At 42.3% G+C, this 14,483-nt stretch overlaps 1 protein-coding gene across 3 annotated transcripts in view; it reads right to left on the bottom strand.

Moving 5' to 3' along the window:
- Positions 1 to 965: 965 nt before the first annotated feature.
- Positions 966 to 14,483, bottom strand: part of LOC147111870 (anoctamin-5-like) — a 107,669-nt gene continuing 94,151 nt past the window's right edge. For 2 of the 3 annotated variants that reach the window (XM_085999207.1, XM_085999209.1), the window contains 3 exons: positions 7,244 to 7,324; positions 6,795 to 6,881; positions 966 to 3,536 (listed from right to left, as the gene is read on the bottom strand). In XM_085999207.1, the coding sequence (XP_085855333.1) occupies positions 6,819 to 6,881; positions 7,244 to 7,324 (144 nt within the window). In that variant the 3' untranslated portion in view covers positions 966 to 3,536; positions 6,795 to 6,818. The other variant, XM_085999208.1, reaches the window with a different exon arrangement.

The raw sequence follows: 14,483 nt of genomic DNA, 5'->3' as shown, positions 1-14,483 counted from the left end.
CTTTCGTTTGCCAAGGTTAGGGATTGGCATTGGTGACCTTCTGGCTGCTGTGTTTGGATAGCAACCAGGAGGCCTGACACCAGCAGCCATCCTCGCAGGCTGCGGACTTCTCCATCTCTGCTCTAGGTGCTTCGCCCTGCTGGGGGTTGGGCCTGTGCTGGGGGTCATCTGGGTGAAGGTAAATTACAACCAGGTGAATTCTGCCTGCCTGATGGCCAGGCACAGGGCAGAAAAAAAAAAAACAGCCCCAGTTCAACCTGGAGTAAATTACAGCTCCCAATATCATACTGTCCTATAACACAATAGCAAGGCATTTATTCTTTGAGTTATTGCAGCTTCAAGATCAAGGCTTGTTCATTACTCTAATCTACCTACCAGTTCTCATTTGTTATATTACTTATATTCACCTTTTCCTTTCTTCTGGGATTCCCTATAGGAGAGTGCAACCTATCCTACATCTTCACAAATACTAATTAACCAGGCACTAGGGGATTCCATGCAATGATTGACCCTGCAATTTCTCTCATCAACAGGAGCTACTTTCATCTGATGCCACTGTTAAAATCACAAACTACCAGCACATAGTAAATAGTGATTACTAAATTTGCATTCTACCACCCTGTATCAGCAGGTCCAATGTGCAGTACCACCCCATGTCCAAGTTTATCAGTTCTTGATCAGGTTGTCGTGTGGAATTATACATTCCACTTAAACATGGTACCTGTTGCCAAATTATAAAATGAGCTTTAACCACCCACTCAAGAACACCAGGAAGGGGAAAAATTTAAAAAATGGTAGAAAAGTCAGAATCAAAAAAAGGTATTGAAGAAAACACCAATGTCTTATTTTAAACAAACATGTACCCAACTTTTATTTTAATAATTCACACAAAATAAATACCTTTATTGGAACAGCTCTTCTAGTGGTTCCAAAAAGTTAAAACAACTGCGACTTCTGGAAAATCATTTTCATTTTTTGATGGGTTTATTTCAAGTGGAAGAGATTTAAAACAGTAAAAGGAAAGACATTTCCTGCCACCAAATTTAATTCTTTTAATACTTAAAAAATAGCTTTTGGTTATGGTCATTTACAAGGCTTTATACAAACGTTGCTGTCAATGCAGTGAATATTTCAGAAGTTTGCTTTAAAACTTCCAATATAAAATTGACTAAAATGCAAATCACACATGAAACAGTTATTATTGCCTGCTGACTGACCAGAGAGGTTAAAATCCTAGGCAAGTGACATTAGAAAGCAAATTGCCTGAATTGAAGTCTGGGTTCTAATGTCAGTGAAAACCGTTGAGCTTGAAGAGTTGTGCTGGAGTGTCAACACCTGTGAAATGCTCAGAGTGAATGCGATTAGAACAAATATGAGACCAATTGCAAATTATTCTAAACAAATAGGAATTCAATTTACATGCAAGAATGATAAAATAGACCAAAATGGGAGTGTTTCACACCAATTTGAGTGACTAGACAAGCCTTAGTGACAAGGACATTATCTTGATCCTGTGGCGTCAGACTAATTCATCTCAATACCCAGGGAATTGAAGGGTACCAGAAAATAAATTAACTGAATGATGCTAGGGGACATAGTTCAATATCAGAAAGTGTATAACCATAGTTGCTAAATTGTTCAGTTTATACCAGCAATTGGTGTCGCCATGTGCATTACTTTAGAATTACAAAATAAACAATTGGAAATAAATAGTGGCTTGCTGAACTACATAGTGGGGTATGCAATAAAAGGTAGTGATGCTACTGTGCACGTGAAAGTATTGTGACGAAGAGACCATAATATAAACTGCAATATTCTGACTTTACAGTATGGAATATTACTCGAGGGTAACAAAGGTGGGTCTGTGTAATGTCCAGCTGTGGGAAGGGCATTCCAGCTGTGGGAAAGGCATTCCAGTGTGGTACAGAGGACAACAACAGCCTTTTGTTTCATTGCCTCCTCACATCACTCACTGAAGGCAATTTTCTACAGTGACTCAGCAAGCACTAGTGACACATATATTCACAGCTATTAACATTTGAAATGAGCTCATGGTTATAAAATATATACATGGATGAATCTGCAGCTTGGCATTCTTCCTCCTCAGTGCTTTTCTAACTTTCACCAATCTAAAAAGAGTCAAAAATCTGACAACTTTTTCCAGAGCTGCTCTTTGGTGATCACTTTACAAATAAGTTTCTGAACACAAAATCTATGAACGGTTTTATAGCACACACACTGAACTACTGCGAATAAATTCTGGCAATATGAAGGGTTTTGTTACTTGGCCTGATACAGCTTCAGGGCATTTTCTGTTCTTTGCTCTATGAAGATGGAAATAGTGTTGCATGACCTACAGCAAACACCTAACATTTAATGCCCACTACATCACAGCACAGCAGTAGTAAGAAATATCTTAATTACAAACAGATCAAGTACATTTAAGGCAGTAATGCAATTTTGGGGTTCAGTTAACATTCATAAAGTGAGGCAGCTGAAGTCCTTAATTTGAACAATTGTTTTACATTGCATTTAGTGACAATCAAGCGAGATTTAAAAAAATGAAAATTATAGCACTTTTACAACTTCATATTGCAAATCAACTTGAAACCGCATTTCTGTTAGCATTGGTCCCTCAAAATTGGAGTCAACCAGAACCACAAAAGTCACATTGATTTCTGTGATAAACAGTCCATGACTAAGATAAGGTTAAACAGTTGGAAAAAATATAAAACACACTATTTATAATGACATTGTGCAAAAACTGACCTTAACGTAACGCTGCAAATTCTATTTTCACCCGTGCTGGTATGTTTTAGAGCAAATATAGGGTTTGTACCAGAGCAAGGCAAGATATTAAGTTTTGCTTCCCGAGTGGCCCAGAATGGAGGAAGACACTCCTATTTCCCCCCCACCCCCCTATTGCAATGGTGGTAAAGGCAGGATTATATTTTACAAAAGACTGTTGCCATTTTAAAGAAGATTACACTATACAGATTGCTTACTATTTGTTCTTCAGACAATTCATTTTTTCATTCAACCAAAGCACAGTGAAGCTTCATCTTTTAAACATATGTTAAATAATGAGGAATACTTTTTGTCCCCAGTACAAAAGCACAACAGATTGTACAATAGGATTGTCAGTAGTGATCGTCAGTAGTGACATATTACTGTAAAATGAAAAACTTGCCCAGTTGTATAAATGCTCTGGTTAGTTCAAACAAAACAGCTTTTAGAAATAGCAAATTATGGCGTCTTAATAAACTGACTAAGTTGTGCGTTGCTGTTTTAACGGTCACTTTTAAAAAAAAACAACTTTGAATGAAATAATGGCATCATCTGAACCTATTTTATCAAGGGGAGAATCTTTCATCGAGAAGTACAAAGCATTAAAAAAATTGAACAAGTCACTAAAGCAAAAACAGTCAACTTCATCAAGGACTTTGTTGCTGTTCAGTGGTGCATCCGCAGACTGTGCGATTTGTTAGGAATGACAGGAATAAAGTGCACTTTAGATCCAGTCATTTATGCAGAACCTATACATTAAAAAAAAAATCCGTGATTCATAGGAGGTTAGTCTTGTATTTCTAGGCCCAAGTCAATCTGCAAATTTTGTCAAGTTAGTATCTTCATGCTCTACAAGGCAGGTACCCTTATAGCACTGTGTTATGAATTCACCTACTCTTCATCCATTTTATTTTTTTTAAATTTTTAAAAAGCTACCATTTTCAGGTCTGTGTAGTGGACCAGCATATTCGTCGTCCTAGTACAATGGGATTTTGGCTATGGAAAGATAGGGGTCAATTTTGGTGGACTGGAGTGAAACTGGCAGGTGGTGGAGCAAGTGTAATGGCCGTCTAGAGAAGCCGGTCAAAGATGATGCTACAGTCGTCCGAACGTTTAATTGGAGGAACTTGCAGCTCACCCATGAAGGCCAAGAGACAGTGGAGAAGCAGTAGAGCTGGGTGTCGTCAGTCTACATGTGGAGTGAACATCATGTCTACAGATGATGTCGCCAAAACGGGTGTGGGGGGGGGGGGGGGACGCGGAGGAAGTTGTGATGGCCTCGGTCAAAAGCTGCAAATTAGGTCAAAGGAGAACAAGTTGGGATAAGGCTCCATGGTCACAGTCAGAGGGGACATCTGGAGAGATTCAAGAAGTTGTGGGAAAGATGGGCACAAACTTGGAGATAACATGTTCCTTTGGAGAGGAAAGGGAGGTTGGAGTTTGGGTGATGGTTTGCAAGGACAGAGGGGTCAAGGGTGGGTGTTTTGAAGAGGGCGGGTTGAGGACAGCAGTTTTTCCAATGGGGCAGTCAAATAATAAATGGTCCAAAGCATTCATGCAGTTGATCAGGAGCCGAATGTCACAGGTTTGGATTCGGTCTTCCTTCACGTAGATTGAAGAAGTCAATTTAAATTTCAGATGGAAGATCAGCCTCAGGAATTACCCCTCGACTCCTGGGTCAGCACCACCGCAGTGAGGTTCAGGAATAGCCTGTCGATGCGCAAGAGAATATGAGTGTAGAATGGTGGTTAACATAAAAGGGAACCCAATCTTCTACCAGTATGTAAACAGTAAGCAGGTAGTAAGAGGCGGGGTGGGGCCTATTAGGGACAAAGAGGGTGTTATATGCTTCAAGGCGCAGGGCAAGACTAGAATACTCGATGAGTATTTTGTATCGGTGTTTAATAAGGAGGTGGATGCTGACAAAATATCGGTAGCGGTGGAAAAGGTAGAAGCAATGGAAGGGGTGAAAATTGATAGACAGAATGTACTAGAAAGGCTGGGTATGCTTAGAGTGGATAAGTCACCTGGTCCAGATGGCTTGCATCCCAGATTGCGAAGGGAATTGGGGGAGGAGATAGCGGAAGGGCTTGCCATAATTTTCCATACTTCTAGATGCGGGGGAGGTGCCCAAGAATTGGAAAGTGGCAAATGTGACACCATTGTTCGAGGAAGGGTGTAAGGACAATCCTAGTAACTACAGGCCAGTCAGTTTAACATCAGTGGTGGGTAAAGTTTTAGAAACAATAATCAAGGAAAAAATTAATGGGCACTTGGAGAGCTTTAAGCTAATTAAGGAGAGCCAACACGAATTTGTAAAAGGCAGATCGCGTTTGACTAATCTAATTGAATTTTTTGATGAAGTAACAGGGAGGATTGATGAAGGGAATGCGATGAATGCTGTCTGCAAGGATTTTAGGAAGGCGTTTGACAAAGTACCACATAGAAGGCTGGTTAACGAAATTGAGGCTCATGGAATAGGTCCGTCAGTGGCAGCTTGGATAAGGAATTGGCTTAAGGACAGAAAACAGCAAGTTGTGGTAAATGGTTGTTTTTCAGACTGGAGGATGGTAGACAGTGGTGTTCCCCAAGGGTCAGTGCTGGGGCCACTGCCTTTTTTGATTGTATTCCAATATCCAGGTCATTTATATATATTAAAGTAGAATTTCTAAATTTGCCGGTGACACCAAACTTGGGGGTGTGGCAAACAGTGATGATGATATCAATCGACTGGAACAGGACATAGAAATGCTAGCAGAATGGGCAGATCGAATTTAATATAGAAAAGTGTGAGGTGATGCATTTTGGCAGAAGGAACAGGGAGAGGCAATATATACTTAATGGCACAGTTTTAAAGAGTGTGCAGGGACAGAGGGACCTGGGAGTTAATGCGCATAGGTCCTTGAAGGTGGCTGGACAGAGAGAGTGGTTAAAGCATATGGGATCTTGGGCTTCAGGTACAGTACAAAAGTAGAGAAGTTATACTGAATCTTTATAAAGCGCTGGTTAGGCCACAACTGGAGTATTGTGTCCAGTTCTGGTCACCACACTTTAGGCAGGATGTGAAGGCCCTTGAGAGAGTGCAGAGGAGATTTACCAGAATGGTTCTGGGGATGGGGGAATCTTAGCTACAAGGACAGGTTGGAGAAGCTGAATTTGTTTTCAGTAGAACAAAAGGAGGTTGAGGGGTGATTTGAGATAGGTGTACAAGATTATGACTGGTTTGGATAGGCTAGACAGGGAAAGGCTGTTCCTACTAGTTGATGGTACAAGGACTAAGGGACACAGATATAAGGTTTTGGGTAAGAGATACAGGGGGGATGTGAGGAAAAACTTTATGCAGCGAGTGGTGAGGACCTGGAACTCGCTGCAGATGGAAGTGGTGGAAGCAGAGACACTCAATGTTTTCAAGGGGAGACTGGATGGAACTTGAGGGAAATAAACTTGCAGGGCTACAGCGGGGGAATGGGACTGACTGGCTTGCTCTACAGAGAGCCAGCATGGACTCGACGGGCTAAATGGCCTCCTTCTGTGCAGTTATGACTCTAGACATAAACCAGCCTCAACTGTTCGGTGATGAAAAGTAGCGCTATGTCCCGTCGTTGGCGTACAGCTTGGCCACTGTGTTCAAAATTCCTATAGGCAAAGCTGAGGCAGCCAGAGAAATAAAAGCGTGCAGACGCGAGTGTGAACGTGAAGTCAGGAAGAACTGACACGCCACTTCCCTTCTGCTACTGCCCTGAGTGAAAAGGGCGGTAAGAGAGATAAAACGTGCCCCTGTGGTTCCTTGGAGATTGTAATGAACGCTAGGTTTTGACATGTAGGATAACATATTGCTATTGGCAATAGCTAAGCTTTTCCCCACAACTGTTCACTACTCCATCATCCCAAACATCCTTTATTACAATAGTGAGATAAGTCTGGCAAATTAAATCTATTTTTATAAAGATGATCAGTAAATATTGAAAGACTATACAAAATGTAAAGTACAAGAACAGACAACTTACAGCCTTGTGGTGGTTTTGCTAGAATCATCTGAATTGGTGAAGGCTAGTTGGATAGCCTCTCATTTTTGTTGTCACTTTGTATCTCTCCTAAAATAACAAATACAGCAGAATACGGTTCTCGGTAATAAATCAGAATGATTGGGAAGTTTCATATATATTTGTATAATTGTATTACTGGGAACTGATAGATTTAATACAAATGTTAGTGATTGAAACAATCCAAGTTTAATTACAAGCATGATAGTCCAGGGGCTGCACAGAATGTCAGGTCGCTATTGGTACATTTGATCACATTGCACATAATTGTAGCACCATTATGTGTTTTTAACTACAGATTACTTATTCCCTATAGTATGCCATCTAAAATCAGTGCTATAAAAACATGGGCTTCTCTTTGTTAACTCTGTGGTACAATGTTTTACATCAATATTTTGCCATTAAAGACTTACCCTCCTTATTGCTAGGAGTATGCGTTGAGGAACATCTGGTATCATAGTTGATAGCAGAAATTTCACCACAAACACTATATGCTAAAAGAAAGAAAAAGTCCTCCTTGTTTACACAACTTGCATTTATATAGCACCTTTAACACAGAAAATGTCCCAAAGCACTTCAGAGGTGTAATCACACAAAAATTGATGGAGACAAAGAAGCAGATATCAGTAGGGGGTAGCGAAAAGCTTGGTCAGGAGGGGGTAGCGAAAAGCTTGGTCAAAGAGATGGGATCTAATGAGGTTCTTAAAAGGAGAGAAGTGGAAGGGTGTAGGCTGGGAATTCCAGAGCAAGGGGCCTAGTCAGGCGAAGACATGGCTGCAAATGGTAGGGTGAAAGGAGTAGGATGCACAAGAGGTCAAAGTCAGAGTGACGGAGAGTTTGGTGGGGGTTATACAGTTGGAGGAAGTTACAGAAATAGGGAGAAGCAAGGCCATGAAGGGATTTAAACACAAGGATGAGAATTTTAAATTGGAGGTGATGGGGGGGGCAGGGCGGGAAAGAGGGGAAAACAAGAATCAACGTAGGTCAGCAAATACAGGGGTGAAGGATGAGCAATACTTCGTGCGGGATAGGGTAGAGGCAGCAAAATTTTGGATGAGCTGAAGTTTATGGAGGGTAGAGAACAGGAGCCCATTGCAATAGTTGAGTCCAGAGGTAATTTACAGGACAGAGGTATCAAGGGTGGGTGATGACTGGTTTTGAAAATGAGATACACAGTACCCAAAAGGCAGGAACCACTGACAATGTCAGATAGCACTGGGGTTAGGAAGAGAAATTTGGTAGTCAGCAGTTTAGTGGGAATAGGGTCAAGGGAGCAGGAGGTAAGTACAGTATCATGGACAAGATGAGTTGGGGGGCATGGCGGCGGGGGGGGTGGGGAGAAAAAAAGATAAATTGGGTCCCTTCCCGTGACAATATGACAGATGGAAATTGTTGTGTCCATGTGTTGAAAGAGACACTGAAGACAGGAGTTGGTTTCAGAGGTGTTTACTGAACAAAGTCTGGAGGGGAACTAACTGATACAACACAATATACAGGCTTATATAGCCCGAGTGGCCATTACCGGCATTACAGTACACATGGGGCTCTTAAGGCACATACACTACAATTCCTCCCCTTTTAGCCAACCAGTACATAATATTTTAAGTAATTATTAATTACATGTTACAAGAAAAATAATCACACATTGCTGCAGTTAATTAATTATAAGTCAGTCTCTCTGGAGGCTTCCTGACTCAGTCTGGATAACGCCTCGGTGGTGTAGTAGTTTCTGGTGGTGTAGTAGGTTCTTTTGGCAAGGCTGATTCGGCTTGAATGCCAGTGTCGGGTTCATCGGGTTCCAGTATAACCGGATCGGAGGTAGATATGGGTATCTCTACTTCATCGTTAGGCGTATAGAGTTGTGGTGTAGGTTGTCCCTTTTCGGATGACTATGATTTGGTCAGCATGGCGCCTTATTATGCTTTCTCCGATGTCCACGGTATACATCAGCGGTCCTAGTCGTGTGCAGATAGTTCCAGGCTGCCATTTCTCGGTACGGTAGTCCCGGGCCAAAACTTGTTGACCTATCTGGAAGGTTCTAGTTGGCCTTTCATTCATGCCTTGAAATTGCCGGTTCTCCACGTCCCTTCTGATGTTGGGCTTGATCAAATCCAGCCGGCATCTTAGGCTTCTATTGAAGAACATCATGGCGGGAGTTTGGTTTGTAACCATATGTGTTGCATTCCTGTATGTGAACAAGAAGTTATCCACCTTGTGCTGAAGTTTTATGTCTTCATTACCCATGGCCTTTATGGCCTTCTTGAAGGTCTGGACAAACCTTTCAGCCAATCCATTGGTGGCGGGATGGTATGGGGCGGACGGGTAGTGCTTAACCCCATTGTTTTTTTAAGAACTTCCTGAATTCTTCGGACACAAATTGCGGTCCATTATCAGAACAGATCTGTTCCGGCAGCCCATTCCTGGCAAATATGGTCCTTAATACTGTGATGGTTTTTTCCGTGGTGGTGGAGGACATCTTTATTACCTCTGGCCACTTGGAGTGTGCATCAACCGTGATTAAGAACATTGAGTCCATAAATGGACCAGCAAAGTCAATGTGTACCCTTTGCCGGGGAGATGAGGGCCACTCCCATGGATGTAGAGGGGCTTGGGGTGGAGCGTTTTGGACCTTCTGGCATCCTAGGCAGCTCTTGGTCATTTCTTCGATGTCTCCATCGATACCTGGCCACCATACAAACGCCCTGGCTAGGTTCTTCATTTTCACTCCACCCAGATGCCCCTCGTGAAGCTCCTTTAGAACTTTATCCTGGAGTTTGGGTGGAATCACCACTCTGGATCCACACATCAAGGTTCCTCGGCACACTGACAGCTGTTCTCTTCTTTGCGAGAATGCTGGCAACAGTGGTTCGCCATGTGCTGGCCATCCCTTCACTGTTAAATCGTAGACTCGTGAGAGAGTCGGGTCATTTCTAGTTTCCCTTTCAATGGCAGAATTTGTTACTGGTAGACATTCGACTACGGTAGAGTGGAAAATCTCCACTGGGTCTATGGTAGGTGCTTCTTCTACCGTTGGCAATGGTAGGCGCGATAACCCGTCAGCATTCCCATGCTGTTTTGATCCTTTGTATTCTATGTTGTATTGGTGTGCCCCTAGAAAAAGGGACCACCTCTGTAGCCTTTGCGCTGTCATAATGGGAACACCCTTTTTAGGGTTGAATATGAAGATGAGGGGTTGATGGTCAGTCAACAAGGTAAATTTTTGTCCGTGTAGGTAATGGTTGAATTTCTTCACTCCCCATACCAGGCTGAGTGCTTCCCTGTCGATTTGGGCATAGTTACGCTCAGCTGAGTTCAATGAGCGTGACGCAAAAGCTATCGGCCGTTCCGAGCCATCAGGGAATTTATGTGATAATACTGCTCCTATGCCGTAAGGGGATGCATCGCACGCCAGTCTGATTGGCAGTGATGGGTTGTAATGAGCCAAAACTTTGAAAGTTCTCTATCTGAATGCACGTAGCATTCGTAACAAAATAGATGAGTTAATGGCACAAATAACTACATATGGGTATGATCTTGTGGCCATTACAGAAACATGGCTGCAGGGTGACAATGCCTGGGAATTAAACATACCAGGTTATTTAACGATCAGGAAGGAAGGGGAGGTGGGGTGGCTATGTTAATAAAGGAAGGAATCACTGTAATACAGAGAAATGATATTGGGTCAAAAGATCAGGATAATGAAACAGTTTGGGTGGAGATAAGGAATAATAAGGGGAAAAAAACACTAGTGGGCGTAGTCTATAGGCCTCCGAACAGTGGCAACTCTGTTGGACGGAGTATCAATCAGGAAATAGTTGAGGCTTGTAATAAGGGAACATCTATAATTATGGGGGATTTCAACTATCATATTAATTGGACAAATCAAATTGGGCAGGGCTGCCTTGAGGATGAGTTCATTGAGTGTATTAGGGATGGGTTTCTTGAGCAGTATGTAACTGAACCGACCAGGGGGCAAGCAACCTTAGATCTGGTCCTGTGTAACGAGACGGGATTAATTAAAAATGTCCTAGTAAAGGATCCCCTTGGAATGAGTGACCATAACATGGTTGAATTCCATATTCAATTAGAGGGTGAGAAGGTTGGATCTCAAACAAGCGTGCTAAGCTTGAATAAAGGAGACTATGAAGGTATGAGAGCGGAATTGAGTAGAGTGGATTGGGAAAATAGATTAAAGGGTAAGACGATACATGATCAGTGGTGTACATTTAAGGAGTTATTTTACAACTTCCAAAAAATATATATTCCACTGAGAAGAAAAGGGTGTAAAAGAAGACAGCCATCCGTGGCTAAGTAAAGAAATTAAGGATAGTATTCGACTAAAAACAAGGGCATATAAGGTAGCCAAATCTAGTGGGAGGATAAAGGATTGGGGAAACTTTACAAGACAGCAAAAAATAACAAAAAGATTGATTAAGAAAGGGAAGATAGATTATGAAAGTAAATTAGCAAAAAATATAAAAACAGATAGTAAGAGTTTTTATAGTTATATAAAAAGAAAAAAGGGTGGCTAAAGTAAATGTTGGTCCCTTAGAGGATGAGACCAGGAAATTAATGGTGGGAAATAGAGATGGCAAAAACACTGAATGAATATTTTACATCAGTCTTTACAGTAGAAGACACCAAGAATATCCCAACACTGGACAAACAGGGGGCTAAAGGGGGGGGGGGGGGGGGGGGGAGGAACTAAACACGATCAAAATCACTAAGGAAGTGGTACTCGGTAAAATAATGGGACTCAAGGCGGATAAATCACCTGGACGTGATGGCTTACATCCTAGGGTCTTGAGGGAAGTGGCGGTAGGGATTGTGGATGCATTGGTAATAATTTTCCAAAACTCCCTGGACTCGGCAAAGGTCCCGGCAGACTGGAAAACTGCTAATGTAACACCCTTATTTAAAAAGGGCAGTAGACAGAAGGCTGGAAACTATAGACCGGTTAGCCTAACATCTGTGGTAGGTAAAATTTTGGAGTCCATTATTAAGGAGACAGTAACAGGACATTTGGATAATCATAATTTAATAAGACAAAGTCAGCATGGTTTTATGAAGGGGAAGTCATGTTTGACAAATTTGCTGGAGTTCTTTGAGGAAGTAACATATAGGGTGGATAAAGGGGAACCAGTGGACGTAGTGTATTTAGACTTCCAAAAGGCATTTGACAAGGTGCCACACAAAAGATTATTGCTTAAGATAAAACATCACAGGATTGGGGGTAATATTCTGGCATGGATAGAGGATTGGCTATCTAACAGAAGGCAGAGAGTTGGGATAAATGGTTCATTCTCAGACTGGCAATCAGTAACTAGTGGTGTTCCGCAGGGGTCAGTGCTGGGTCCCCAACTCTTTACAATCTATATTAACGATTTGGAGGAGGGGACCGAGTGTAACATATCAAAGTTTGCAGATGATACTAAGATGGGAGGGAAAGTAGTGAGTGAGGAGGACATAAAAAACCTGCAAGGGGACATCGACAGGCTAAGTAAGTGGGCAGAGATTTGGCAGATGGAATACAATACTGGAAAGTGTGAGGTTATGCACTTTGGCAGGAAAAATCGTAGAGCAAGTTATTATCTTAATGGCAAGAAACTGGAAAGTACTGAAGTACAAAGGGATCTGGGGGTCCTGGTGCACGAAACTCAAAAGGTTAGTATGCAGGTGCAGCAAGTGATTAAGAAGGCCAATGGAATGTTGGCTTTCATTGCTAGGGGGATAGAATATAAAAATAGGGAGGTATTGCTTCAGTTGTACAAGGTATTGGTGAGGCCGCACCTGGAATACTGCGTACAGTTTTGGTGTCCATACTTAAGAAAAGACATACTTGCTCTCGAGTCAGTACAAAGAAGGTTCACTCGGTTAATCCCGGGGATGAGGGGATGGACATATGAGGAGAGGTTGAGTAGATTGGGACTCTACTCATTGGAGTTCAGAAGAATGAGAGGCGATCTTATTGAAACATATAAGATTGTGAAGGGGTTGGATCGGGTGGATGCGGGGAGGATGTTCCTGATGATGGGTGAAACTAGAACTAGGGGGCATAGTCTTAGAATAAGGGGCTGCTCTTTCAAAACTGAGATGAGGAGGAACTACTTCACTCAGAGGGGTGGTAGGTCCATGGAATATGCTGCCCCAAAAAGCTGTAGAAGCTACATCATTACATAAATTTAAAACAGAAATAGACAGTTTCCTAGAAGTAAAGGGAATTAAGGGTTACGGGGAGCGGGCAGGAATTTGGACATGAGTCTAGGTTCGGATCGGTCATGGCCCTGTGGGTAGCGGAGCGGGCCCAGGGGCCGTGTAGCCTGATCCTGCTCCTATTTCGTGTGTCTAATGCTGTTAGATTCAGGAGATGGTTCTGTGATAGTGGATTGGCGATTAGGATCAGATCAGCCATGATCTTATTGAATGGCGGAGCAGGCTCGAGGGGCCGATTGGCCTACTCCTGCTCCTATTTCTTATGTTCTTATGTTCTTATGTTAAAACTTCTTTGGATGTGATTAAGTCTTTGCATTTATGGAAGGCACTATTACAGTCTTCGCTCCATTTCCAAATTACTCCTGTTTGTCGCAGTTCATTAAGAGGGTGTAGAAGAGTTGATAAGTTCGGTAAAAATTTATGATAGTAATTTATTAATCCCAGGAACGACCTTAATTGTGAAACATTTTCAGGTGCTGGGGCTTTTATGACCGCTTCAATTTTTTCAGGTGACTTATGCAACCCGTCTTTACTAATTATGTGGCCACAATATGATATTTGATTCTGGAAAAATTCGCACTTGGGGCGATTTGCTCGTAGGCCCCGTTCTCTCAGCCTAGTGAGCACCTGCTCCAAATTGGCAAGGTGCTCGTTGTCGTTTTCTCCTGTTACAAGGATGTCGTCTAGGTAGCATTGAGTCCCCGGAATCCCTTGGAGGACTTGCTCCATAGCTCTTTGCCAGATAGCTGGAGCGGATGCTACTCCGAAAACCAGTCGATTGTACTGGTACAGGCCTTTGTGTGTATTTATCGTGAGATACTTTTTAGAGGCCTCTTCAACCTCCATCTGTAGATATGTCTGTGCCAAGTCAATTTTGGTGAAACGTTTCCCTCCGGATAGTGAGGCGAAAATATCTTCTATCCTCGGAAGAGGATACTGTACCGTGTGAAGGACCGGGTTTACAGTCACCTTGAAGTCTCCACAGATGCAAATTTTTCTCTGTTCTTCAGATTTATCATTATTCAACGTTTTTTTCATGACCGGGACGATGGGTGTTGCCCACTTGCTCCAATCTATTTTGGATAATACGCCTGCCTTTTCCAAATTCTCCAGCTCTGCCTCAACTGCTGGACGAATTGCGTATGGCACCGGTCTTGCCTTAAAAAACTTGGGAATTGCCGCATCTTCCACTTATATTGAGGCGGTGATGCCTTTCAAGGTTCCTAGTTTCTCTTGAAACACTTCCTTGGCGTTGGCCAAGATGTCTTTTAATCGTTCAGGTATGACGTCATCATTTTTTTCCCTTACTGGTCACTGTCAGTGCCTGAATGGAGTACCAGTCTAAACGTATTTTCCTGATCCATTCACGTCCCAACAGCAGTGGACCACCATCTTGTAGAACGTATAAATACAACTTCTGTATTTCCTTGCCGTTGTATA

This window comes from Somniosus microcephalus, chromosome 10 (assembly GCF_052327205.1).
Source record: "Somniosus microcephalus isolate GS21.2 chromosome 10, FLI_Smic_1.0, whole genome shotgun sequence".
In the NCBI taxonomy this organism is placed as follows: domain Eukaryota; kingdom Metazoa; phylum Chordata; class Chondrichthyes; order Squaliformes; family Somniosidae; genus Somniosus; species Somniosus microcephalus.
Note: the sequence above shows the minus strand (reverse complement) of the source record. Positions and strands in the feature narration are given on the sequence as shown.